The sequence below is a fragment of the Alosa sapidissima genome, chromosome 18 (genome assembly GCF_018492685.1).
Source record: "Alosa sapidissima isolate fAloSap1 chromosome 18, fAloSap1.pri, whole genome shotgun sequence".
NCBI lineage: Eukaryota > Metazoa > Chordata > Actinopteri > Clupeiformes > Clupeidae > Alosa > Alosa sapidissima.
In genome coordinates, this window is record NC_055974.1 from 19,394,745 (window position 1) to 19,420,179 (window position 25,435).

Consider the following 25,435-nt stretch of genomic DNA (forward strand, 5'->3'; position numbering starts at 1 on the left):
TCAGTGTCCACTGTAATGTTGCCCTGCAATTCTGTAACATTCCCTTGCAGTGGATTTTGAGTCCATGACTGAGAAGAGTGGGTTGAACTGGTGATATTGGATGCTGGTTTGCTACTCTCAGTTGCCGCTGTGCTGATAGGTTGCACTAGCGGTGTTGTTAAGGCAGGTGCACTGTTTTTTATTGGTGCACTAGTTGTGATTGTTGGTGACAGACTTAATGCTCCTGTGCTGGATAGTGATGAGCTGTTAGATGTGGGTGTGACAACAAATGGCTGAGCTGATGTTGAAACAACTGAAGCAGGTATACCTGTTGTGGAGTTTTGAGCTAAGGTGACAGTAGCATGTTCTGTGACTACAGTGTTCTGTGATTGACTCATGTTCCCAGTTGAAGATGTGACTGAATCCTGGGGTGGCGAGGATGTCTCTGTTGAGGAGAATACTTCAGTGGGGTTTGTGATTGTGTTTGTTTGATTTTCGACATCAGGACCACCAGTGATTGTTGTTTGGATGGAGTTTTGGGATGTTGTACTGAGTTCTGATTGGCTGGTATGTTGTCCTTGTTGTGTTGATGGCGATGTGACTGTCTCAGCTAAGGTGTGAGTTGTGTTGTATGTTACTGCTGTTGAGAGAACTATTAGGTCTTGCTGTTGACAGAGATATATTACTTGATTTTGGTGTTGTGCTGTTGACTGAAACTGAATTTGTGGATGGGAATGTTGCTGCTGAGTCTGTGCCTGCTGTTGATGGGACCTCATTAGGATGGGATGTGTATGCTAACATGCTACTGGTCGTCAGGGATTCTGTGGGCTTTGTTGTAAACACATGTGACCCTTCAGTGGGAGATGTTGAATGTGAAAACAAAGGGCTGGCGGTTGCTGTGGCTGTTGGTGGTGAAGAAGTGGTTGTAGTTGCTGACTGTGAAGAAGAGTTCCCTGTTAGTGGAAGTGAACTGGTGACAGAACTGCCACCTGAAGGTGAAGCTGCAGACTCTGGCTGTTCTGGGTGCTGTGTGGTGCTACTGAAAGCTCCTGCTATGGACACTGATGTAGTTCCTGGCCCAACAGAAGTGGCCACCATCGAGGCAGGTGATGCATTTGTAGCTCCTGGCTGGGTTTGAGAAGTTGAACTCCCATCAGTAACTACTGCTGCAGACACGGTTGGTCCTGCAGGAAGCGTAGTGGTGTTTACATTGATGGATTTAGCTGTGGTCACGCTATGGTCTGTCGAGTCTAGCACTGTTGTTGCTGTTATTGGCGATTTAGCTGATGAAACTATGGGTGTGGTCACTGTTGAGAGGTCTGAGGGTGCAATACTAAGTAATGATGTGGCTGATGTTGGTTCTTTAGAAAGAGCAGTGGTTATATTTACTGACAAAGATGTAGGTTGAGGTCTAACACTAGTGTTTAACTGTTCAGTGAGAGGATTTGGTAAGGAAGGGGAGGTCTTAGTAGCTGAAGTGTTTTTTGAAATTGCAGTTGAAGCTTGTTTTGTTTCAGGTGTTGATTGTGTGGGGCTTGCTGAGCTGTTGTTTAACTGAGTAGCGGAAGATACAAACTGTGGTGATGTGCTGTTGTCTAAAGTATTTCCTGATGGTGTAGTTGCTGTTGTGAATTGTGTTGGAGTGATTGTGGTGGTGAATCTGGGAATGGTTGGACCATCTGCAGATACATGTAGCATTGATGCACTGTTGTCTAAAGTATTAGTGTAAGTACTAGTTGCTGACGGTGTAGTTGCAGTCGTAAATTCTGTAGAAGTGGCCGTGGTGGTGAAAATTGTTTGTGTTGTGGTCGACTCTGATGACTTTTGGTCAGATGTTGTTATTACACTTGAAGCAGAGTCTGGTATGGTTGAACTAGTTGTAGATACATGTTGTGTAGATGCACTGCTGTCGAAAATATTAGTATAAGATACTTGTGTAGATGTTTGAGCTGTACCTGATGATTGTGCTTTAGTTAGATCTGATGTTGAAAATGTGTCAGTCGATGTCAGTTGAGTCATAGATTGATTTGGCACAGATGTCATTGCAGATGTGACTGTCGATGTCAGCTGAGTCATGGATTGATATGGCACAGTTGTCACTGCAGATGATGCTGCACCTGTGGATGATGTAATGGTATTGCCAGTGGAGGAATCCTGGGGGGCTGCCTGGGTCAGTGTTGTAGGTTGTAGAGAAACCGTATCGGCTGAAGTCGGCATATATTGGGATGATTCATGAGCTAAGGATGATGTGGTTTGAAGATGAGCTGTGTAGGATGAAGAGGAATTTGATGATGTGACAGATGTTCCTAAGGAAGATGTAGATATTACAGGTGTTTCTGAAGAGGTCACAGAAATTGCTTTATTTGTTTCTCCTGAAGATACAGCTATGCTTGTAGTAACTGAGGCTGTTGTTGGTTGTGTTGAAGTAGTTGTTGTGTCAGGTGATGACAAAGCTTTTGGCGTGGTAGGTTCTGCTGATGCCCCTGGGGTATTATCTGCTACAGAGGCATTTGAGTTAGAAGTTGATATTGCAGATGCTGAAACAGAGTTTTTAGTTGTAGGTTGTTCTTGTGTAAGAGTGGTAAGCTGGGGTGCGGTTGACACAGTTGTAGATGCTGAAGTTGGTGTGACAGATGGTGGTGTTACAGTTGTTGGTTGTGTTGTTGATGTAGGCACAGATGTACTTGTAGAGTCAGTTACAATGTCTACCATAGTAGATGCTGTTAGTTGAGACAATGTTGGAGAGGATACTGGTGACATGTGACCACCTGACATGTGAGCAGCATCTGGGGATGTTGTTAGTTGTGATTGGATATTGGTAGTTTTTGTTTGGGTGGTAGATATGTGTGTGTTGGACTCTGAAAATGTCATGCTTGATGTCAGCTGTGACATGGATTGATATGGCATGGTTGTCATTGCAGATGATGCTGCACCTGTGGAGGGTGCAATGCTGTCGTTGGTTGCTGGATCCTGGGGAACTGTTTGGGTAAGTATAGATGTTGTGAGCGGAGAAACTGTTTTGGTTGTAGACAATTGTGTTGTAGTTTGGGTTATGCTTGATAGAGTAGTTGAATGATCGGTAACGGCTGCTGCTGTGGATACCTGTGGAACAAATGTATATACCAATGTTAAATTGGTTGACATTGGTGGATATGTTACCTTAGATATAGACTTTGTGATATGCATTGTTGGTGATGCTGTTGATGACAATTGAGAGGAGGAAGGCATTTTGTCTGCAGTGTGTGAGATTGTGGTAAGCTGTGAATCTGCATTGTCTTTGGTGGAAGACTTTAAGACACTTGATGTTAAACCTTGTTGCAGTGTTGATGTGGTGTTATATACAACTGCAGATGTTGAGTTTGATCTTAGTGAAGAGGATCCACTTGTGGAGGGCAATTGTGAATTGTGAGTGTCACTTCCAAGTGTTGTGGATGACGATGCCAATGGTACCGGTGTGGAAATTAAAGATGAGGGAGATGACAGATTGATCGCATGCTCCCCATTGTCTGATGGTGTTTCAAGGCTTTGGCCTGATGAAACACTTTCTTGAGATGTGCTGAATTGAACGTCAGTTATATATTCAGTAAATAACAATGAGGTCAGGTGTTTGGAAGTTGTGATGGGACTGGTGGTAGATGTTGTGTCAGGTTTTATGCCTGTGAGTTGTGAATCTCCAGAGACTGATGTCAGGGTTTGCCTGGGTGATGTTTCCTTGTAACTAGTGGTAAGTGTTGTGTCAGATAATGGAGAATAATCAGATGTCGATGTTACTTGTGTCTCATTGATTAAGTCTTGTAATGGAGTTTATGCATGTGTGTCTGCAGAAGATGTTGCTGTAGATGACAGCTGTGTACTAGGTAGTATGGCAGGTGCACTTGTCATTGACAGTGAAGTCAATGTATCTTGGGATGTTTCATGTGCTAGTGTTGACGTGGATTGAAGAGTAGATACATATGTCAAACCTGAAGTGTTTAATATTGATGGTGATGTCACTGACTTTGTGGTAGGTATTGTTGTTGCTGCTGTTGCTGATAATGGTAGGGAAGAGTTTGAGACTGTGGTTAGATGTGATGAAGTTGTTATATTGGGCTCTGGTGAGGAGGATTGACTTGCTTCATAGATTAAAGGCATTGCTGATACAGGTGTTGTAATTGTATGATCAGTGGTGTGCTCTGTTCCAGGGACAATTAGTGTCTTGTTTTCGGTCAACACAGTGGCTATGGATTTTGTGGTTGTGTGCAAGCTGCTAGTTGGCGTTGACTGTGGTGTGGAGGAAGATGATGGAGTTGGAGTCGCTGATGCTGATGCACTGGATGGAGGTGTGTTGCTAGCAGAAGTAGATGTTGAATGATGTACCTTAGTGGTTGTGGTCAGCATCTCCACGCTTACAGATCCTGTGAGAGCAGAGGCCGCAACAACATGAACAAAACAGGATTAGGTAAAGAAGAGTCATATGTCATATTCTTGAATTTCCCCTTGAGGATCAATAAAGTATCTATCTATCTATCTATCTATCTATCTATGTTGAGTATACAGTATAAAGTTAAAGGCAGAGGCTGCGAGTCGATTTCACACAAAGGTTGTTGAGGTTTTGAGGTTAACAGCCACTCAAACTAAACCCCTCCCTTCCATGCTCCTGAAGTAAAGTGTTCATTGGATGGAATTATTCATGGCTCTGACTGAGACACTCTTCAGGAAGTACTCAGAGTCCCTCACATTCACATTTTGTTTTGTTGCAGCTTTATATAAAAACAATTGTTTAAATTCATTTTTCCCCTCATCAATCTACACTCAATGTATTGTAATGACAGACCGAAAACAGCAATGTCTGCAAATTTAAAGGAATCTTTGAAAGATCACATTTACATAAATTATTCAGATTCAGACCCATAAGGGCAGACGTGAAAAGAAAATCACACATTGTCTGCCCAGCTTTAGTCAGTAGCCTACTTAGTGAATTCAAGATGACCCTTCCCCTTATATCTTTAGCATGTACATTAGTCATGAAATGGACTGAAGTGGATAACTATTGCAACTCAGCTGGAACTCAAAAGTGTTATGACCATTACAGCACTTTAACCATATGAATGAACACTATATGTAATATGCCACTATCTTCAAATTCAGTTTTGATGGTGTATGGGGCGGTGTTAGCGTAGTGGCTAATGTGCTGGGTTAGCATGCAGTAGCCTGAAAAGTTGTGGGTTCAATACCCGGCTTCCACCGTTGTGCCCTTGAGCAAGGCACCTAACCCTGAGTTGCTCGGGGAACCCTTGTAATATAATTACAGTGCATGAAAATGCACTGTTCTGTTATCCGAAGTCTTCTTCTTCTTCTTCTTCTTCTTCTTCCCACCAAATTTCTGCGTCTAATTCAGCTTTACCCGTTTAACGTAGAAACTTTGTTCAAACTTTGTAACGTAGGTCTTGTAAGGACACGTGGGGAATGTATTTTTCACTTTTGTAAGCTTTATACTTTTTGAGATATTAATAAAAAAACAAGCTTATTTTTCCCCATAGACTTAATATGGGCTGATGACATCACAATGGGCTAATTAACTTGATTTGCACCTGTATCAACTTCCAGCTGCTCACTACTAGGACCCATCAAAGGGCCAGTTAAACTGATTGCACCTGTATCCACTGCTTTATGCTTAACTAGGCCAACTCTCTTTGTGTCTCTCCATTCTAGGATATCCATATCAAGGATATAAGGCACATTCCATCCAACTTTCTATCCATTCATCCTCTTCAAACCATTCACTCATCCACCCATTAAACTATACATCAACATCCATTAAACAATCTGCCTATCAACATCAATTACACTATCTACATTCAACTTTTAAACTATATACTCTGTCTCAGGCTTTAAGCATACAATCTGGCTCTCTTAAGACTACTATTTCCTCTGCCCACAACTGTTTCAAAATACATGTCCTCACTACAATAATTCACTATTAAATAATTTAACTATTTAAACTACTCAACTATTTAACTGTTCAGCCATTTCAACTGTCAGTTGTTATCAACTATGACTCCTCCCAACTGTTTCCAAATCAAAGTTTGTTTGGCATTTTATGTTAATATACAGTATGTTTATATTTTCATGCACTGGTAATTTCCTCGAAATTACATTTTCTAGTTACAGTGCATGAAAATGCACTGTACTGTTCTTCCTAGGCAACTTCTTATTATTATTATTCCGCTTACCACTTTTTCCGTCCTCTTGAACAGTTTAACTTAGAAATATCATTCAAACTTTGTAACGTAGGTCTTCAAACAGATCGGGTTGCTATGTGTTTTCAACTTTGAAACTTTTATACTTTTTAAACTATTAAAGAAAAACTTTTTAAAAATCCCCATAGACTTAACATTGCCGATTGTGACATCATAATACGGCCGTTAAGCAATTAGAATCCTATGGCAGGTGTTCAGGCCACCTGGATCAACTACCAGTCTCAGGCTTTAAGCATACAAACTGGCCCTATTAAGACTACACATCCTGTTCAACTGCTTCCTCTGCCAAAAACTGTTTCAAAATAAAAGTCCTCACTACAATATTTCACTATTAAACAATTTAACCCTTTAAACTACTGAACTTTTAAACTGTTCAGCCATTGTAACTGTTACTTGTCATCAACTATGACTCCTACCCACTGTAGCTAGTTAGCATGTTAACATTGTTAGCATGCTAGTTAGCATTTTTAGCAAAACTGTTAAAAATGATTAGCTAAGTTAGCTAAGTAACATGGTTAGCATGTTGGTTAGCATAACTGCTAAAAATGATTAGCTAGGTTAGCTAAGTCATATAATTAGCATAGTTAGGATGTTAACATTGTTAGCATGCTAGTTAGCATAGTTAACATAACTACTAAAAATGATTAGCTAGGTTAACATAGTTAGCAAAACTGCTAGAAAACATTAGTTAAGTTAGCTAAGTAGCATTACTAACATAGTTAGCATGTTTTGCAAAACTGCTAGAAAACATTAGCCAAGTTAGCTAAGTAACATGGTTAGCATGTTAGCATTGCTAACACTGCTAAAAAACATTAGCTAGGTAACATGGTTAGCATAGTTAAAAATCTTAGCATAACTGCTAGCAAACATTAGAGCCATTTCAACTTTCAGTTATCGTCAAATATCTACCTATACACAGCCATTAAACTATTTGAATATCAACATTCATTAAACTGCTAGAAAACGTTGGCTAAGTTAGTGTGGTGATTTTATCTAGACATAATAACTTGTGTGTGTGCATGCTGGTTTATTAGAAGCATGCTGGTTTATTAGAAACATTCCATCTTATATAAGGATATTGTTTATGCAACTGTTATGCAACATTTACTGGAAGTCATGAGACTGAGCGGTCAGAGACTAAGAGTGAAACTGAGGAGGAATGGCAGTGAAAGTAAAACCAAACAGGGCTTAGAAGAAGTGGAGGGGTTTACAAGAAAAGGAGGCAGAACCAAAAGTGAAAGTACACATAGAACCAAAACAAACGCATACTCTGCCTGGCAACAGATTACACATAGGACCTGGTCACATGTATTCTGCCTAGTAACACACATTTTTTAATGTTTAAATGAGAAGGGTTTTCCACCAATATCTCAAGTCCCAAAACGTTCTGATTGGCTAAAAGGGGCCTGGTGACGTTCCTGAGGATAGGAACGCCTCCCAGGCCCCTGAGAGCATAAAAGAAAGAGCTCAGGCACACTCAGATGAGATCTCATCGGGGTAGCAGCTGCCACTCATCACTCTATTGCCTGACGGTCCAGTCCTGACGCTGTTTGGATTGTATTATCACTGCAATACGGTGAATAAAGGATCAACAGTCTTCAGCTTCTCTCGTCTTGGTGTTCTCCTTCGGGTCTTTGACATCAGAGTGCTAGTTGGATTGGAGGTTCGGGAAAGTGGATGGTTTTTCCACGACATTAGCTAAGTAGCATGGTTAGCATGTTAGCATTGCTAGCACTGCTATAAAACATTAGCTAAGTAGCATGGTTAGCATAGTTAAAAATCTTAGCATAACTGCTAGCAAACATTAGAGCCATTCCAACTTTCAGTTATCGTCAAATATCTACCTATACACAGCCATTAAACTATTTGAATATCAACATTCATTAAACTTCCAGTCTGTCAACAACTTTTAAACTATTTACCTTCAACTTTTAAACGTTCTACTATTAAACTATCTATTAAACTATCTATTAAACTAGCTGTCTATCAACAACTTTTAAACTATCTACTGTCTATCAACAACTTTTAAACTATCTACATTCAGCTTTTAAACAGTCTACTTTTAAACTACCAACTTTTATTAAGCTATGCAACCACCATGTCTATCCTAACATCACCGTAGTATCCATCTCTGTATTATATGTTTTAACTATACATGATATTTTACATCACAACTTTAGCATTTTCATGCACTGGTAATTCCTTGGAATTGCATTTCTAGTTACAGTGCATGAAAATGCACTGTACTGTTCTTCCTAGGCAACAACAACTTCTTTTTCTTCTTCTTATTATTCCGCTTACCACTTTTTCCGTACGCAATTTCTCTTGAACAGTTTAACTTAGAAACTTCATTCAAACTTTGTAACGTAGGTCTTCAAACAGATCAGGTTGGTATGTCTTTTCAACTTTGAAACTTTTATACTTTTTAAACTATTAAAGGTCACATTCACTGAGAAACCGTTTAATACTTGTTACTTTCGAAATACTATAGCTTACTCCAAGTTGCATATGCATGCTGCACGTGAAAATGATCTTCTACCCCCATTGCCCGCCTTAGCCAATGAAAGAAAATACATGGAAAAACAAGCGAATCAGAAAGAGCCCTTCCTAATGACGCCGAAGGGAAACTGACTATTCATGGCCTCACCCACCTTGGCTTGTGACCGCCTACAGGAAGACTGGAAGATTTTGCGGCTAGGGGATTGTCTCTCTGCAGCTAGTAGGAGCTAACAGCAAGTTGCCAACATGGCGGAAAAAAAATCGTGCCTGTTTTATTTCTGGCAATAACACATCAATGTTGCATGTCTTGCCTTAGAAACATGAGTTGAGGAAGAAATGGTTCGGATTTATCGTTGGAACACCACCACCGAAGTAGTGCAACATTAGTTCTGTGTTCCAATCATTTCAACCACACTCACTGCCTTAGAAAGTGGTTTTGCATCGATGTTCTGAAAACCTGGTTCTGTACCGTCATGACGATCGACCACCAGCTCACAGGCTGTAAGTACAAACAAACTTTTCCACCTAACGTCTGTTACAAAATAGCATGTTCATATTCTTCACGTTAGCATGCATGAAAAGGTACAAGCTAGGCTTAGGCTAGCCTATATTACAGGAAGCTACACCAGGCACGTAACTTAAGTGTTCTGTTCGCGACGTGTAAAATCAGAGCATGCCTAATAGGAAGGGCTCTGGTAAAATCCATTAGAGGAATGGTCTATTTTCCCGAACGTAGCCTATAGGCCACTAACACGCCAGGTGTAGCTACTTCCATTGATTAGGCCTATTGGAAGCTAATTGTTGCAGTACATAACGCGAAGGGAATGCTTCAGTTACGTGCCTGGTGTAGCTACACTCATAAGAAACTGATCACACTACCCAGAGATTTAGCTTGTTGAACCTATAATCTTCTAACCTAAGCGTTAAACCACAAATAATAATATTAGCAACAATATCTTATGCTCAACTAAGTACGGGTATTGTTCTAGTCTAAACAGAGAAAATCAAAAACACAATACCCGTGCACTATTAGGCTAAGTTGCTATCACTAGAGCTCAGGTATTTAAACTTCAGTCTAATTTATGTCTTCTTGCCATTATTACATTGACCTTTGTAGGCCTACAATGATGTTTTGTTTGATTACTTGCTGTTTACTTAGTGTTTTGTATGTCTTCCAGAGAACATCCCTTATGTCAAGCTACACAGCTTTCTAGCCTACATTAGGTCATCACGTTAGAAGCAAAGGTTTGTGATCTAACTTTTACTGTTGTGCTAGTTAGTTTCTAGAAGTCTTTTTCTAGTAGGCTAATACAGGTTCTTATGTGCTCGTCAATGTTTGGGAAAGTCAATTCATTGGTTTCTTCAGGTCACTTTCCACAGGTGTATAAAATCAAGCACCTCGATTATGAATGCAGACTGCATGGTGCTTGATTAATACACCTGTGTAAATGGACCTGATGAAACCCATGAATTGCATAACAGATAGAATTGATATTACCGAATGTCTTATTGTGGGTGTGCTACTTAGTACATCATACACCTTACCACAGTATTTTTGTTTCCATTGTGCCAGTACAGTTTTGTGTGAGATAGTGAATGTCCTGTGTACTATTAGTATCTTGTAACTTGACAGTAATACAATTTATTTACTTTAGGTACCCAAACAGAATACTTCATGAAAGTATGAGTATTGATACAAGCACTTCGGATACACCATGGGCATGGGGGCCTGCTACCTCTACTGCCATCAAGCCTGTTCATCCAAGGCCAGCTAGAAGACCTCGGGTTGATCAAGAGGAGGAGGAGGATGAAAGCGACATCTCCACAATAACACCTGATGACTCCACCTATGGCCCAGCGCAATCAAAGAGCAATGTAATAGAATCATCACAGCCAACAAATGTGTTTTGTGTGTTGTCCCTTTGGATCCCCAGGACAATACAAGCCGAAACAACAACTCAGACCTTTTTCCCTAAATAATCCCAGCACCATCTTACAAAGGATCTGTAGGCCAGATGTCTGCATCGTCTGGCAAAAAGAGGACATTGTTAATTCTGTGCATAGTTTGGATGTTCTTGTTTTGTGTTTGCATTATTTTAATAGACTGCAATATTACTATGTCAGTGTTTGACAGACCACCTAGCAAAAAAAAAAAAAAAAAACAGTAGACCTACTTCAACAGTATTGTAACAATCTGCAAGGTTGTCTCAGAATGGTTTTTATTGGTTATGCACCAAAACACACAAACACATAATTCCGGGCCAGACCTGGCCCTTATGCTCCAGCACTAAACATCTATGTGAGGCTGTATCTACAACACACACTAGTTAGATCCGGTTATGAACACTGTAATCAACTATAAACATAAACACAACAGACAGGACATACAACGTTGTCAACCCACCTGGTTTAGAACGTGAACATTACACACATACACACACTGCATCATGGGAGCACAGTCATGAACAGCTAGGCTCAGATCATTACACAGCCCCCCGAGACTTAGTCCATGTCCCCTTGACTCAAGCGCGTATCGTAAGCTCGCTTTTGACGTATTCCAGCTTCACTCATAGCCTGCCGGGCCAACTCCTGTACTCCTTTCAGTCTCTCGCGTAGCTGCTTGTAGTATTCCAGCCCTGGCTTACCTCCAATCTCCGCTTCCGGAGGCGAACCAAACACCAAGCATTTCGTTGACTCTTGCACCGCTGTGAGATATGCCCAGAGCACCAGGGGCAAGTGTAAGTCCCAGTCCTTTTGTCGGCGGTCGGCCAATATGGCCAGCTGCACTGCTAGCGTCCGGTTAAACCGTTCGACCAGCCCATCGCTTTGTGGATGCAGAGTTGTCGTTCCCGTTTTCCGGATGCCCATGCGCTGGCAAACCTCAGCAAACACCTCCGCCTCGAAATTCCGCCCTTGGTCTCTGTGGAGCTCTTCCGGTGCCCCGAACCGGCAGAACATCCTAGTGACCAGTCTGTCCGCTGTCTTGTGGGCGCTCTGATCTGGCACCGCATACGCCTCCGGCCACTTAGTGAAATAGTCCATAGTGAAATCTGTGACTGGCAGTGGGCCCATGACATCGACGGCTACCCGCTCCATGGGAGCCCCGACTGCGTATTGCTGCAGTGGAGCGTGCGAGCGTCGCGTGGGGCCCTTCTTCGCTGTGCAGACGTCACAACAGTGAACATGCAGTTCAACGTCCAGCCTGCACCCCGGCCAATCGAAGTGGCTTCTCAGCCGACGAAGAGTCTTCGCAATGCCGAAATGAGCCGCCCCCACTGCCCCATGCACATGTTCCAGTACACAGGCTCGTAATCCAGCAGGAACCAGCAACTGGAAAATGTCAGATTGTCTATCGGGAGCTCGCCAGTGTCTATACAACAGTCCTTGACGTGCTACTAATCCCGGCCACTGTGAATAAATCGCTTTGGTCTCTGGATCGAGTGCTGATACGTCAGTCCATGGCGGTCGCTGACCAGCTTCGATCCATGACCACACTCGGCCGAGCGTGGCGTCCTCCGATTGCGTCTTCCGGATCTCCTCCCTTGACATCACGTCCACCGGCGACTGCGCGTCCGTGGCTCCAGCTGCCGCTCTGCGGTGCGTTGTCTCTGGTCTCTCGATCACTGTAGCTGGCGAGCGTTGACCCTCTCGCTGGCATGAAGCTGGCGAGCGGTGGCTCTCTTGATGGCGCGGTGCTGGCGTGCGTTGAGTCTCTCGCTGGCGTGCTGCTGATGAGCGTTGGCTCCCTCACTGGCGTGCTGTTGGCGAGCGTTGACCCTCTCGTTGGCGCAACACTGGCGAGCGTTGAAAACAGAGACTCTCTCTCTCTCAGCCAGCGGTGATGCAGCCTGTAGCCGACGAGCGGGCTCCGGTTAAGCCGCGGCCAGGCTCCTCTCCTCCCTCCGGTTGCATTGTTGGCACTGGTCTGCTGCACACGGACGCCTGGACAGGGCGTCCGCGTTGCCGTGAAGGCGACCCGCCCGGTGTCGAATCTCCATGTCGTAGTCCTGGAGCGCCTCCAACCAGCGAGCCAGCTGGCCCTCTGGTTCTTTGAAGTTAAGCAGCCAGGTGAGCGACGCATGGTCTGTTCTCAGCAGGAACCGTTTGCCGTAGAGGTAGGTTCGGAAATGGCGCACTGCCACCACCACAGCCAACAGTTCTCTGCGGGTCACGCAGTAATTCTTCTCCGCTCGGTCCAGTGAGCGGCTGAAGTATGCGACCACTTGCTCGCCCTGCTCGCCTGCTTGTGAGAGGACGGCGCCGACGCCCATGTCGCTGCCGTCGGTGTCCAGGATAAACGGTAGTCGAAGGTCAGGGAAAGCGAGCACTGGGGCCTCACATAGCGCCCTCCGCAGCCGCCGGAATGCTGCGTCGCACTCCCGTGTCCACTCCAAGTGCTGGCCTTTGTGCGTCAATCGATGCAGCGGGCTGGCGACTTTAGCAAAGTCCCGAATGAAGCGCCGGTAATATGACGCCAGGCCCAGGAAGCTCTGCAGCTCAGCATCGTCGCGTGGAACAGGCCAACGTCTCACTGTCTCCACTTTAGCTGGGTCGGTGGCCACTCCGGCAGCCCCCACGACATGTCCTATGGCACCGGTGAAGTTTGTTGCATGACACAGGATGTCGTCCAGGTAAACCACGCAGCATGTTCGTGGAATGCCTGCCAGGACACGCTCCATCAGCCGCTCGAAGTTCGCTGGCCCGTTGCATAGGCCGAACGGAAGTACCCGGAACTGCCACAGCCCTTGCCATTCCTATACAGCCCTTGAACGCTGTCTTCGGCCGAGCTTCCGGGGCTAGCTCAATCTGCCAGTAGCCACTGCGCAAGTCCAGCAAGCTAAACCAGCATGAGCCGGCAATGCTGTCCAGCGCATCGTCAATGCGGGGGAGTGGGTAGGAGTCTTTCCGGGTTACCTGGTTGAGGCGCCTGTAGTCAACACAGAACCGCAACGAGCCGTCCTTCTTTCGGACAAGTACAGCTGGTGCAGCCCAGGGACTACTGCTTGGCTCTATTACTCCTGCCGCGGCCATCTCCTTTATCTTTTCTTCAGCTGCTTGTCGTTTGGCGAACGGTAAGCAATGAGGTTGAAGTCGGATGGGCCGGGCATTTCCGGTGTCGATGTCGTGTTGGACCAGGCTCGTTCGGGTGCAGTCCTCATCTCTTGTGGCGAAGATGTCGGTGTACGCTGCTAGGCGCGCGTGAGGGGTGCTGGGGCGGGACAGTACCTCGCGATGTGTCCCGGCTCGCCACACCGGTAGCATCCGTCTCCGCTGGCCGGCCTCTTCCACTCGCGTGGGCGGCGTTGTGGTGGCTGTGCTGTGGTCTGTCGCGTCGTCTCCAACTCCTCCCCGTCTTCCTCCATCGATGTCTGGCGTACGCAATACCTCGACTCCGTTGTGTGGAAGATGTTTTCCACCCGTTCGGCCTTCGCCAGCGCCACGGCCAGCGAGTGGTGAAGATTCGTCGTTGCAGAGCGGCTTCGATTGCGGTCCAGCTTGCTTGCTCTGCCGGTGGCAGGTCTTCTAATACTTGTAGCGCTTCCCCCTCCAGGGCCAACGCCACCTGTATGCCCGTTCTCCCCGCCGACCAGCCATTCGGCTCGGCTGCCAGACGGACCTGCAAAAGGTATGTCGCCAGCAGCCTCTCACCATTGTAGCGGGGCAACTTGGCGTTGGAGCGCCCTTCAGCCGCCGTTGGACCGGGGACCGGCCGATTTCCCTCACTCCCGTGTGGAGCGGGTTCCAGTGGCGGGATGCAGCCATCAGCCCGGTTCGTCTCCTCCTGTGGCCTGGGGCGGGCTTCTTCGTTACGGTCACGCTGCAGGCTGGCTCTGTCTGCTGGGCCCAGCAGGTGGCCATGGGCGAGCGCGCTGTCGAAGAGTCGCCTTGGCAGGAAACTCATCATCGCCGGAATATTGGTTGCAGCTTTCTCCTCCCGTCCAGTAGGGGTCGGCATCCCACTTCTGACACCAATGTAACAATCTGCAAGGTTGTCTCAGAATGGTTTATTGGTTATGCACCATAACACACGAACACATAATTCCGGGCCAGACCTGGCCCTTATGCTCCAGCACTAAACATCTATGTGAGGCTGTATCTACAACACACACTAGTTAGACCCGGTTATGAACACTGTAATCAACTATAAACATAAACACAACAGACAGGACATACAACGTTGTCAACCCACCTGGTTTAGAACATGAACATTACACACATACACACACTGCACAGCATCATGGGAGCACAGTCATGAAAAGCTAGGCTCAGATCATTACAGATATATATTGTACAGATGTATATTACACAATAGGCCTTCTCACTGAACCACCTTGCTTATTGTCTTTGCACCTTGCTTATGGTGTCAGAGGATTCATATGATTTAAACTGGCATAGGTTACGTCAGTGTTGCAGAACTGTTTGAATTTACATACAAGTTGGTTCAATATTGCAAACAACTCATCTATTATATTTTACCACATCTACTTGTGGAACACTTGAGATAGCTTGCGGACCACACTTTGAGTACCACTGCTGTATGTAAATATAATAAAGTATTTTATTGAAAATTGACCTGTTTTGTATATTTGTTTTAGGAGTTTCATCAGTTTTTGTCCCTTTTAAGCTAAATGTTTATCTTACCTTCCATGTCTTCTGTCTCACAGGGTGCCATAGTCGTCATAGTTGAATGTTTAGTGCATTTTGAAGGGAGTACATTATGCTAAGGCAGACTGGTTCTAATCCTGGGTACAGGGTCATACAGACAACAGGGGTACTGGTGTTGCCCATTTTTCTAACCGCATGAGCAATCCCCTTACGAAAAAGTAGTATAGGAATCTTTATATTTATATAGTATGGTATATATAGTATTTGGGACAAAATATTATAGTAATCTTATAGGAATAATTATTATAGGAATAATTGGGACATACTGTAGAAGTACTACTAATAACTCTATAATATCCTGTAACTGCTATAGTTTTTCTATAGTAGTCTTATAGTACCTATAGTATGTCCCAAATACTATAGTATTCCTATAAGATTACTGTAATATTTAGTCCCAAAATACTATAAGATTCCTAGGCTACTTTTTCTGTCATACGTGACAGAAAACAACTTGAGTAGGCTAACCTCTGCCAATATCAGGCTATCAAAGCCATAGTTCTCATTACCGGAGAAGTCTTGCACATTCTCTGCTTCTGTAGGCATTCTGGTACAATTCCAGCAAAATATAGCTAGGTAGGTGTGTTTGCATTTAGATCTATATAATATATTGGGTTATGACCAAGTGGTCTTTCAATGATAGTATCATGGAATTCAAACCATAACTATCTATTCCGATAGCATTAGCAGGCTAGGTCAGTGGCTGAACTGCATTTAGGGTGCTTACCTGTGTTGTAAAGACTTTTGACTGTGTAAAGAAATAGGTCTTTATTTTAAAACGTTTCCAACTGTTTATTACTTTAAAGCAAGATGACGATTGTCACAAACGTTTACCTCTTTTAGGAGAAATTTTAAGCTGACAGGCAATTGTTACCATTCTATTAAACCAACGCTCACCGACAGACGATCAGGAAGCGGTTCTTCTTCCTACTCGGATACTAGGATCAAACCACAAGAAGTTGTATCTCCGAAGACATTTTGTGCAACAGTTTTGACTCGAGTTTTAGCCAGGTTTTAGCACTGTAAAGTTGTGTAGAATTCTGGGGTATTCTTACTGTATTCTGATGTGTATGTTACTTCTGTGTGTAGTATACAACAGGGAGAGGTTCATATTATTGTACATAACTGTGCCTTAGGCCTGTGTACCAGCAGGAAGGTCATACAGGCCGATGTTTAGGAACATCCGAGGAACATCAGTGATAACATGGGCCGAGGGAGACAGCATGTCTGCCTATTCAGGCTAGTGTCTCCATCTGACCAGGGCCGGGTTGTGTACACTGGTTGGCACCTGCCACGTTGGCATGATTGACGTTTGTATATTTTAGTATAACAGGCTTTGTCTTAGGTTTTGACTCGGAGACGGATCGAGGAAGCGACCCGAGGAGCATCTTCTGTTGGAAGGCTCAGCAGCCGCTTCTAATAACAACCACAACTGTTAGACTCTGCACAGTTTTACTGTTTGAGACTTAGCCTGTGTTCTGTTATTCATTGTTGTACATCTACAATAAATCATCATCTAATCGCCGATCCTGATCCCGCCGTCAAGCTTTATTGACCATCTTCAATACAGACATTAGAACTAAAACACAACACAACAACCAGAGAATCTAACAATATTTATGAATTGGAAAACAAAAACAGACATGGTTTATTTTTCCTCCAACAATTGAATTGTTTGATAACTAAATTTATATTTAAATAAATATATAAATTAATAGGTTATGATCACAGACAGTAATCAGCAATAATCAGAACACAAATCATAATTTATCATCTGTTTTGGTGGTGGAATTAGATCCATCAAACATTTCCTCTTCATGGGGACAGTCCACAATGCAAGGTTAAAGGTGAGAGATCTCGGTGTTTACCAGGGCTGAGCCGCAAGGAGTGATAAGAGGGTGAGCCCACAGGCACTCAGGAGGTTAACACTGCTGCTGACTTCACCCGCTGACACAGCCGTGTGTGTGTGTGTGTGTGTGTGTGTGTGTGTGTGTGTGTGTGTGTGTGTGTGTGTGTATGAATTCGGGAAGAAGACAAAGGAGGTAGTTAGTACAGACTCAAAATAATTAATTAGAAATGCATTATATTTATATTTCCCTTGCACACCTGACAGACATGATATACTCTCGTAACAAGCATAGGCTTTTACACGGCAAGAAATATTGGGCATGACTGGCACATAAACAAATCAGTAAGAAATCAAATAAGGAAAATCAATTAAATTCATAGATTAGTCTTTTCCCTGTATAACGATGAATTATATGGTCAGGGAACAAACTACAGTACAAATAGTGTTGTAAGCAGTCTATGTGAATCCTGTCTGATCTCCAACAATCTCCCACATATATTAATGTGTAACAGTTTACTGTTCAAATTGGCATGCCAAAATGAGAAACTGTAGCCTTGTGCCTTTTGAAAATGCTTAAACTTAAAGAGTAAAATGTTTTATTAACATGGTTAAGTATTTTGACACTCGTGGGCAAAAAAAAGAGTGACAATAATTTTTCATTCAGATGGCACTGGCATCTTTTGCAGTTAATCCACTGTGTGGTGCAGTTTGCACATATTGTTGAATAATGCATTTACTGTAACATTAATTATTGACTAAAAAAGAGGAAGAACTCCCTTGGTTTATGTAACACAACTGTCTACCTGTGCCGTCGATGAAGATGATGGTAAATGACAAGTTTCCACTCAATGCAGCTCTAGTCAGGGTGGCTATAATCTGTGTATCATTGGGGAACGTTGCGTCGGAGGTTATGGTCATGTTCGCCTCATGGATAATTGATCCATTGCTGTTGAAGGGTAAATACAAAAGTATAGCAAGAAGCAAGATTAGAATACATGTCTAGCATGAGCATCTCGCGCGCACACACACACACACACACACACACACACACACACACCTCAATTCCAGTTACTTGCTTACCCACACCCATAGGTTTGCCAGCTTTTGGAAGAATCTTTGAATTTGACATTTCTGTGGTGTAGCTAGCTATAGCTCGATGGTGTTTTATGCCCCAAATGTCGTCTTCCAGGCAGCACTGCCACCGCTGATTTAAAGGCACCTAATCCTAAACCTAACCCCAACCCCAACCCTAACCTTAAGCCATGACTAACCCTTGTGCCGTCCAGGCAGCGCTGCCTTGAAGACAACGCTGGGGTCATAAAATACCATGAAACCTATAGTGCCCATACCACATTTAGATCCACAGGGACCGGGGCCAGGTTCGAGTCCGGCCCAGGTCATTTTCTGATTCCACCCCATCTCTCTCTTCCACTTGCTTCTTGTCACTTTCTTCGCTGTCTTATCAAAGCTTGTCAGGTAATGTGAGAACAGCTGTGTTCAATGAAGCCCACAGTGTTTCAATGACGCCTATTGCTGAAGCGTCAGGCCTGGCGTGAATCCCTCCTTATTTGAAGACGTACGCTAATAAAGACGGGAAATTTACCGATTCAAGTTCATAACGCAAAGGGCACCGACAAAGGTAACCAGTCGTATTGCATATGCAAATCCTTAGTGGGGTTTGAATTCCCTTTCATGTAGCATCCCTTTCTCCATTCCACAGTGGGGAGTTCACCTTGTCTAAATAAGAATTCTATTTCCTTATTAGTTACATGGTTGAGGTTGAAGATATTTAGGCACATCAAGTTTCTCACATACTGGAACTTCAATATAGCCATATGATTCTGTTGTTCAGTTCTGCACTGGATTTGAATTAGGAACCTTGGGCATGGATATTGCAAAAACCATACATAGGATTTTGGCCTATTGATTATAATTTATAATGTGGTTAATTAAAAGCTTTGTCACTCCGTCACTTTGGATAAAAGTGCAGCTAAATGACTAAATGTAAATGTAAATGATTCTTAGTTTTGACTATAAATTGTGTCCACACTACATGAACTTAGATGGTAGACTAAGGCAGACGGTATACTATTTGTTATCACAGGCTAAATTGTATTCATTTTAATTTTCATTTTATTTAAATACTTAAGGACCCTGGCCTGTTTACGAGTATGTGTGAAGAAAGACAAAGATGTATAGTTAGGTATGAAACTAGTTGGTAGTTCCTGCTTTCAATACCTTTTGATCTGCGAAAACCCATATTTGTCAGCAATTTAAAAACAAAAATGGCTGCCATTATCCCAGGGGCCAAATCTGAGGCACCTTTTATTTATAATAAAGGTGCCCATTTTGTGAGTTTTTATATATAAAAAAGTATTTAAAAATTCAAAAGTACAGTATTTCATTTTAATACATAATATGGTTACTGTATTTTGTAGTTTATTTTGATACATTTCAAATTAGGGTATTAGGCATTTTATTTGAAAATAATTCTGATGTATTTTCGCACCCCCCTACACACACACACACAATTATCTATGCTTTTTACAGTGTGAAGTTTGACAGTCACCTGAAGCTTGTTGGTGTGAGGCTGATGAAATCAGGTTGGTAGTCTTCAAAGAAAAATGGCTCAAGCTACATGGATGGAATAAAGAAATGTCTAAAATTACAAGGTCAATCATTTCATACTGTCAATCATCTAAAATTCGCAAAATGTAGGTTACCTCTCTTTTAATGAGTGAGGATCTTTTACTGAAGGCCCCCGAAGTGGAATTCAAAAGGTCAGCAATAAATGTGTCATTGGTACGGAACTGGACAATGGCTGTTGATTTGGGTTCACCTGGAAACACACACACACACACACACACACACACACACACACACACACACACACACACACACACACACGCTTGTAAAGACATATTATATACTAGTTTGTGTCTGAACCAAGTCTTTGGTTTATTTGTTATACATATGTTCATTCATGGTTTTAAAGATCAGTATTATTAATCTCATTAACAACAATTTTCTTACTTGTCACAAATATGGATCCAGGAACCACAGAAAGATTGATGCCTGAATTTGAATCATTTACAGCGATAGCCAGGGCTTCAGCAACAGCAGAGCTTGTAGGGAGGGGCTCAATTGAAGTCTCGTTGAACACAACGTCAACATCTGTCTCAACTTCATCTGTTCTGAATCGAGTAACCAGCCTGTAACAGTGTCAAAGCATTTGTCTCAGTCTCAAAATGTACATTGCTCTCTAACTGTGATTTGACTTAAGAGGGGAATTTACCTGAATTGTCTCACAATGGTCCGCACAAACCGTGATCCAAAACGTTGTTGATAGATCACATCACACTACACACAAAGACAGCAAAAGAGAGAAAACATTTTTCAGATTTAATGTATTACAGTTTTTCTTTGATTTCTTCAAGTTCAAACTCCATATCATCTAGTCACATGTTCACATTATAAAGTCAAACAAACAGCAAATGATTTCACACATCCATGAAATCACAAATGTACAATTGTCTGCTGTTTTTGATATTATTAATTGCTAATTAAAATATTAATGAAAAATATCATGTTGGTTTTCTGTTGAATAGTCCTTCCCCAAACTCATTTAAGCATTAGTTTATTGTTTGAATGCATGCAACCTACTGTCATATTTTTCGGAAAAGCACTGCTGTACTGTAAAGCAGCCTGGACTTTTTCCCTATATGACAATTAATTACATGATCCAACAACAAACTGCAGTACAAACAATGCTACTATATTAACAGATGTAGTAAACCAATTGGAGTGTATAAAATCAATATTCGATTATATTTGTATATAATCTGTGCATTGTAGTTTTTCAGTAATCAGTGACTGAAGTCAGAATACTTGTATTTGTTGTGTTGGTTTCTGATTGCATGAGTACTTACTGCATTTTCAACCTCTGCTGCTTGTTGCTGGAACTCTGGGCTCCCGGTGTTGGCAAGAGCTGACTGAAATAATATGAGGAGGACAGCACGAATCTCAATAGTAGGAGCGGGACGGGATGGTGGTCTAGTTGTAGTTGTGGTGGTGGTTGTAGTGGGAATGGTTGTTGTGGTGGCTAGAGTAGTTGTAATTGTGGTAGGGGCTCTAGTGGTTTGTGTTGCTTCACTTGTAGTTGATTGTGTTGCTCCGGCTGTAGACGATTGTGATGCTCCAACTGTAGTCGATTGTGTTGCACCGGTTGTAGATGATTGTGATGCTCCAACTGTAGCTGATTGTGTTGCTCCGGCTGTGGTTGATTGTGATGTTCCAACTGAAGTTGATTGTGTTTCCCCAATTGAAGTGGTTTGTGTTGCTTCAGTTGTTGATTGAGGGGTTTCATTTGTAGTGGTTTGTGTTGCTTCACTTGTAGTCGATTGCATTGCTCCGGCTGTAGATGATTGTGATGCTCCAACTGTAGTTGATTGTGTTGCTCCGGCTGTAGACGATTGTGATGCTCCAACTGTAGTTGATTGTGTTGCTCCGGCTGTAGATGATTGTGATGCTCCAACTGTAGTTGATTGTGTTGCTCCGGCTGTGGTTGATTGTGATGTTCCAACTGTAGTCGATTGTGTTGTTCCGGCTGTGGTTGATTGTGTTTCCCCAATTGAAGTGGTTTGTGTTGCTTTACTTGTTGATTGAGGGGTTTCATTTGTGGTTGATTGTGCTGCTGCATTTGTAGTTGGTTGTGCTGTTCCAGCTGTAGATGATTGTAATGTTCCAACTGTAGTCGATTGTGTTGCCTCAGCTGTAGTTGATTGTGTTTCCCCAATTGTAGTGGTTTGTGTTGCTTCACTTGTAGTTGATTGTGCTGCTGCATTTGTAGTTGATTGTGTTGCTCCGGCCGTAGATGATTGTGATGCTCCAACTGTAGTCGATTGTATTGCTCCGGCTGTGGTTGATTGTGATGTTCCAACTGAAGTTGATTGTGTTGTTCCGGCTGTGGTTGATTGTGATGTTCCAACTGAAGTTGATTGTGTTGCTCCGGCTGTGGTTGATTGTGATGTTCCAACTGAAGTTGATTGTGTTGCTCCGGCTGTGGTTGATTGTGTTTCCCAAATTGTAGTGGTTTGTGTTGCTTCACTTGTAGTTGATTGTGCTGCTGTATTTGTAGTTGATTGTGTTGCTCCGGCTGTGGTTGATTGTGATGTTCCAACTGTAGTCGATTGTATTACTCCGGCTGTGGTTGATTGTGTTTCCCCAATTGAAGTGGTTTGTGCTGCTTCACTTGTAGTTGATTGAGGGGTTTCATTTGTGGTTGATTGTGCTGCTGTATTTGTAGTTGGTTGTGCTGTTGCAGCTGTAGATGATTGTAATGTTCCAACTGTAGTCGATTGTGTTGCCTCAGCTGTAGTTGATTGTGTTTCCCCAATTGTAGTGGTTTGTGTTGCTTCACTTGTAGTGGATTGTGCTGCTGCATTTGTAGTCGATTGTATTGCTCCGGCTGTAGATGATTGTGATGCTCCAACTGTAGTTGATTGTGTTGCTCCGGCTGTATATGATTGTGATGCTCCAACTGTAGTCGATTGTGTTGCTCCGGCTGTGGTTGATTGTGTTTCCCCAATTGTAGTGGTTTGTGTTGCTTCACTTGTAGTGGATTGTGCTGCTGCATTTGTAGTCGATTGTATTGCTCCGGCTGTAGATGATTGTGATGCTCCAACTGTAGTTGATTGTGTTGCTCCGGCTGTAGACGATTGTGATGCTCCAACTGTAGCTGATTGTGTTGCTCCAGCTGTGGTTGATTGTGATGTTCCAACTGAAGTTGATTGTGTTGTTCCGGCTGTGGTTGATTGTGTTTCCCCAATTGAAGTGGTTTGTGTTGCTTCACTTGTTGATTGAGGGGTTTCATTTGTGGTTGATTGTGCTGCTGCATTTGTAGTTGGTTGTGCTGTTCCAGCTGTAGATGATTGTAATGTTCCAACTGTAGTCGATTGTGTTGCCTCAGCTGTAGTTGATTGTGTTTCCCCAATTGTAGTGGTTTGTGTTGCTTCACTTGTAGTTGATTGTGCTGCTGCATTTGTAGTTGATTGTGTTGCTCCGGCTGTAGATGATTGTGATGCTGCAACTGTAGTCGATTGTGTTGCTCCGGCTGTGGTTGATTGTGATGTTCCAACTGTAGTCGATTGTATTACTCCGGCTGTGGTTGATTGTGATGTTCCAACTGAAGTTGATTGTGTTGTTCCGGCTTTGGTTGATTGTGTTTCCCCAATTGAAGTGGTTTGTGTTGCTTCACTTGTAGTTGATTGAGGGGTTTCATTTGTGGTTGATTGTGCTGCTGCTTTTGTGGTTGATTGTGTCGCTTCATTTGTATTTGATTGTGTTACACTGTTTGTAGTTGATTGTGTTGCTACAGCTGCAGTTGATTCTGTTGCTTCTTTTGTGATTGATTGTGTTGCTCCATTTGTTGTTAGTCTTGTTGTTCCCAGAGTATTTGACTGTGTAGCTCCAATTGCAGCGAATGCTGCGGATGATAAAAGTTAATTAGATAAATAAAAGTAATTGTATTCACCTGCAAAAATAAATGATACTATTATATCTGATACTACTCACCAAGAATCACAATGACCATAGCAGTGATTTTCCCCCACATTTCCTTAGTTGAAGGATCTGTGACAGAGTGGGTCATATGTTTGCACACACACACACACACACACACACACACACACACACACACATTAAATTAGTTATATTTGGTGTATTTTTAAGTACTTGGAAGAGATCCTTTAGTACATTTGTATTATGTAGATCTAGTGTCTGTGTGGCAATTGCATGGTGCATTTGTGTCAATTGCATGGTGATGTGACCCATCTAATAGAAAGCACATCTACCTAAAGGTACAAATAAAGTAAGACCACACATTTTCAGGAAGCAAAATAATTTGCTAGCATTAATTCTAAGGCGTCTTATTGTTTAACAAAGTAATTCAAGTCCCTAGTGCTAAGCGTTTAATGATAATTCTTATTATTATAGCATATTGCATACTGTATCATAATAAGGAGCCCGGGATATATATTTTTCCCACGAAATTGTGCACTCTTGTGTATTTGTACACAATTGTAAAGTGAAAACATGAATGCACAGTCTAGCAAAATGGCCACACAATTTTGTAAAACACACAATTTATACGAGCACACCAATTAGTAAAATGAGTGCTCATCCTCTCAATTTATATAATAAAATCATGCAATGACACCTCCCAGGGTTCAATCACCATTTACCATATGTCTGGGAGAGCTTAGTGAGTTGAGGATCCTCTCAACTTTGATCAATTCACATAAACAGCAGGTTATTTAATTCCACCCCTGAATGTTTTGAAACTTACATTTAAAAGAGATCATGATTAGTTGTGAAGCTTCTACAACTGGATCTACAGGTTATTCTCAGTTGTGAAGGCCAAACAAGGACACACATACAAATAATCTGCTAATTGTGATTTTACATAATTTAATTTATGAAAACAAGGCTGCCATGTGAAGATGGAACCACCTAGTTGCTCATAAATAGCTAGCGAAATACACTACAAACTGACACAGTCACATATAAAAAAATAAACTGTTTGATAACACGTTTGTATGGACAGGACGTAATATCATTTGACTTAATAAAACATTTACAACAATGGATGATTGAGGTTGTTGTTTGTGGTGTTATTGCAAGCTGCTGAATTCCCTTGCTACTGAGATCTCTTGTAAGTGATTCTGCATGTGAATTTCGAAACATTACAACATGAATTAAAGGTGCGATTTGTTAACCTGACCCTAGCCAGATGAATTTCGTTCCGCTTAGCTTCGCCTAGCTTCACTCACATCCATCTGGGACCTCTTCCATTGAGAGTAATTTCTGCAACCGACTTTATGGTTCAGCCAATCAGGACGCAGGGCGGGAGTTTCATAGATGTGACATAGCGTAGAAGCGACTGTGACACTGTTATTAGCGTCACGGGTTGGCTTCGATGTGAGTGGTTGAAGTAGCACGTCAATAGATGACGGCTTATTCAATCATATGCAAGCATTTTTTGATTAGGCCCAGCCTTCTGAAGCAACACTTCAATGGATCGGTTCCAGATGGATGAGTGGAGCTAGGCGGAGCGAAATTCATCTGGCTAGGGTCAGGTTAGCGATTTGTAGGATTGTTACAGAACGTTCTGTAGGCCAAAATCAAAACACTGGTGAACGTTCTCAAG

At 42.6% G+C, this 25,435-nt stretch overlaps 1 protein-coding gene and 1 long non-coding RNA gene across 2 annotated transcripts in view; both read right to left on the bottom strand.

The window, feature by feature from the left end:
• Positions 1 to 17,014: 17,014 nt before the first annotated feature.
• LOC121689947 (flocculation protein FLO11-like) lies at positions 17,015 to 21,643 on the bottom strand. The gene is made up of 7 exons (XM_042070205.1): positions 21,159 to 21,643; positions 20,525 to 20,589; positions 20,263 to 20,441; positions 19,953 to 20,068; positions 19,799 to 19,863; positions 18,033 to 18,175; positions 17,015 to 17,336 (listed from the first exon to the last, which is right to left on the bottom strand). The coding sequence occupies exons 1-7, from the start codon at positions 21,633 to 21,635 to the stop codon at positions 17,245 to 17,247; spliced, it is 1,137 nt and encodes a 378-aa protein (XP_041926139.1). The 5' UTR covers positions 21,636 to 21,643; the 3' UTR covers positions 17,015 to 17,244.
• Positions 21,644 to 23,556: 1,913 nt separating this feature from the next.
• Positions 23,557 to 25,435, bottom strand: part of LOC121689950 — a 12,286-nt gene continuing 10,407 nt past the window's right edge. The window contains exons 2-3 of the long non-coding RNA XR_006024936.1: positions 23,803 to 23,859; positions 23,557 to 23,713 (exon numbers count right to left, since the gene is read on the bottom strand). This is a non-coding gene — a long non-coding RNA (uncharacterized LOC121689950). The remainder of the gene's footprint in view (positions 23,714 to 23,802; positions 23,860 to 25,435) is intronic.

Excerpts from the sequence above, each read along its gene's own strand:
- LOC121689947 (XM_042070205.1), bottom strand. The coding sequence starts at position 21,635 with ATGCAATCGACTACAAGTGAAGCAACACAAACCACTACAAATGAAACC. Across the intron at positions 19,864-19,952 it reads CCTCACTCATTAAAAGAGAG|CTTGAGCCATTTTTCTTTGA; the intron begins GTAACCTACATT and ends CCATCCATGTAG. Across the intron at positions 17,337-18,032 it reads CATCTTCATCGACGGCACAG|CTGTGTCAGCGGGTGAAGTC; the intron begins GTAGACAGTTGT and ends ACACACACACGG.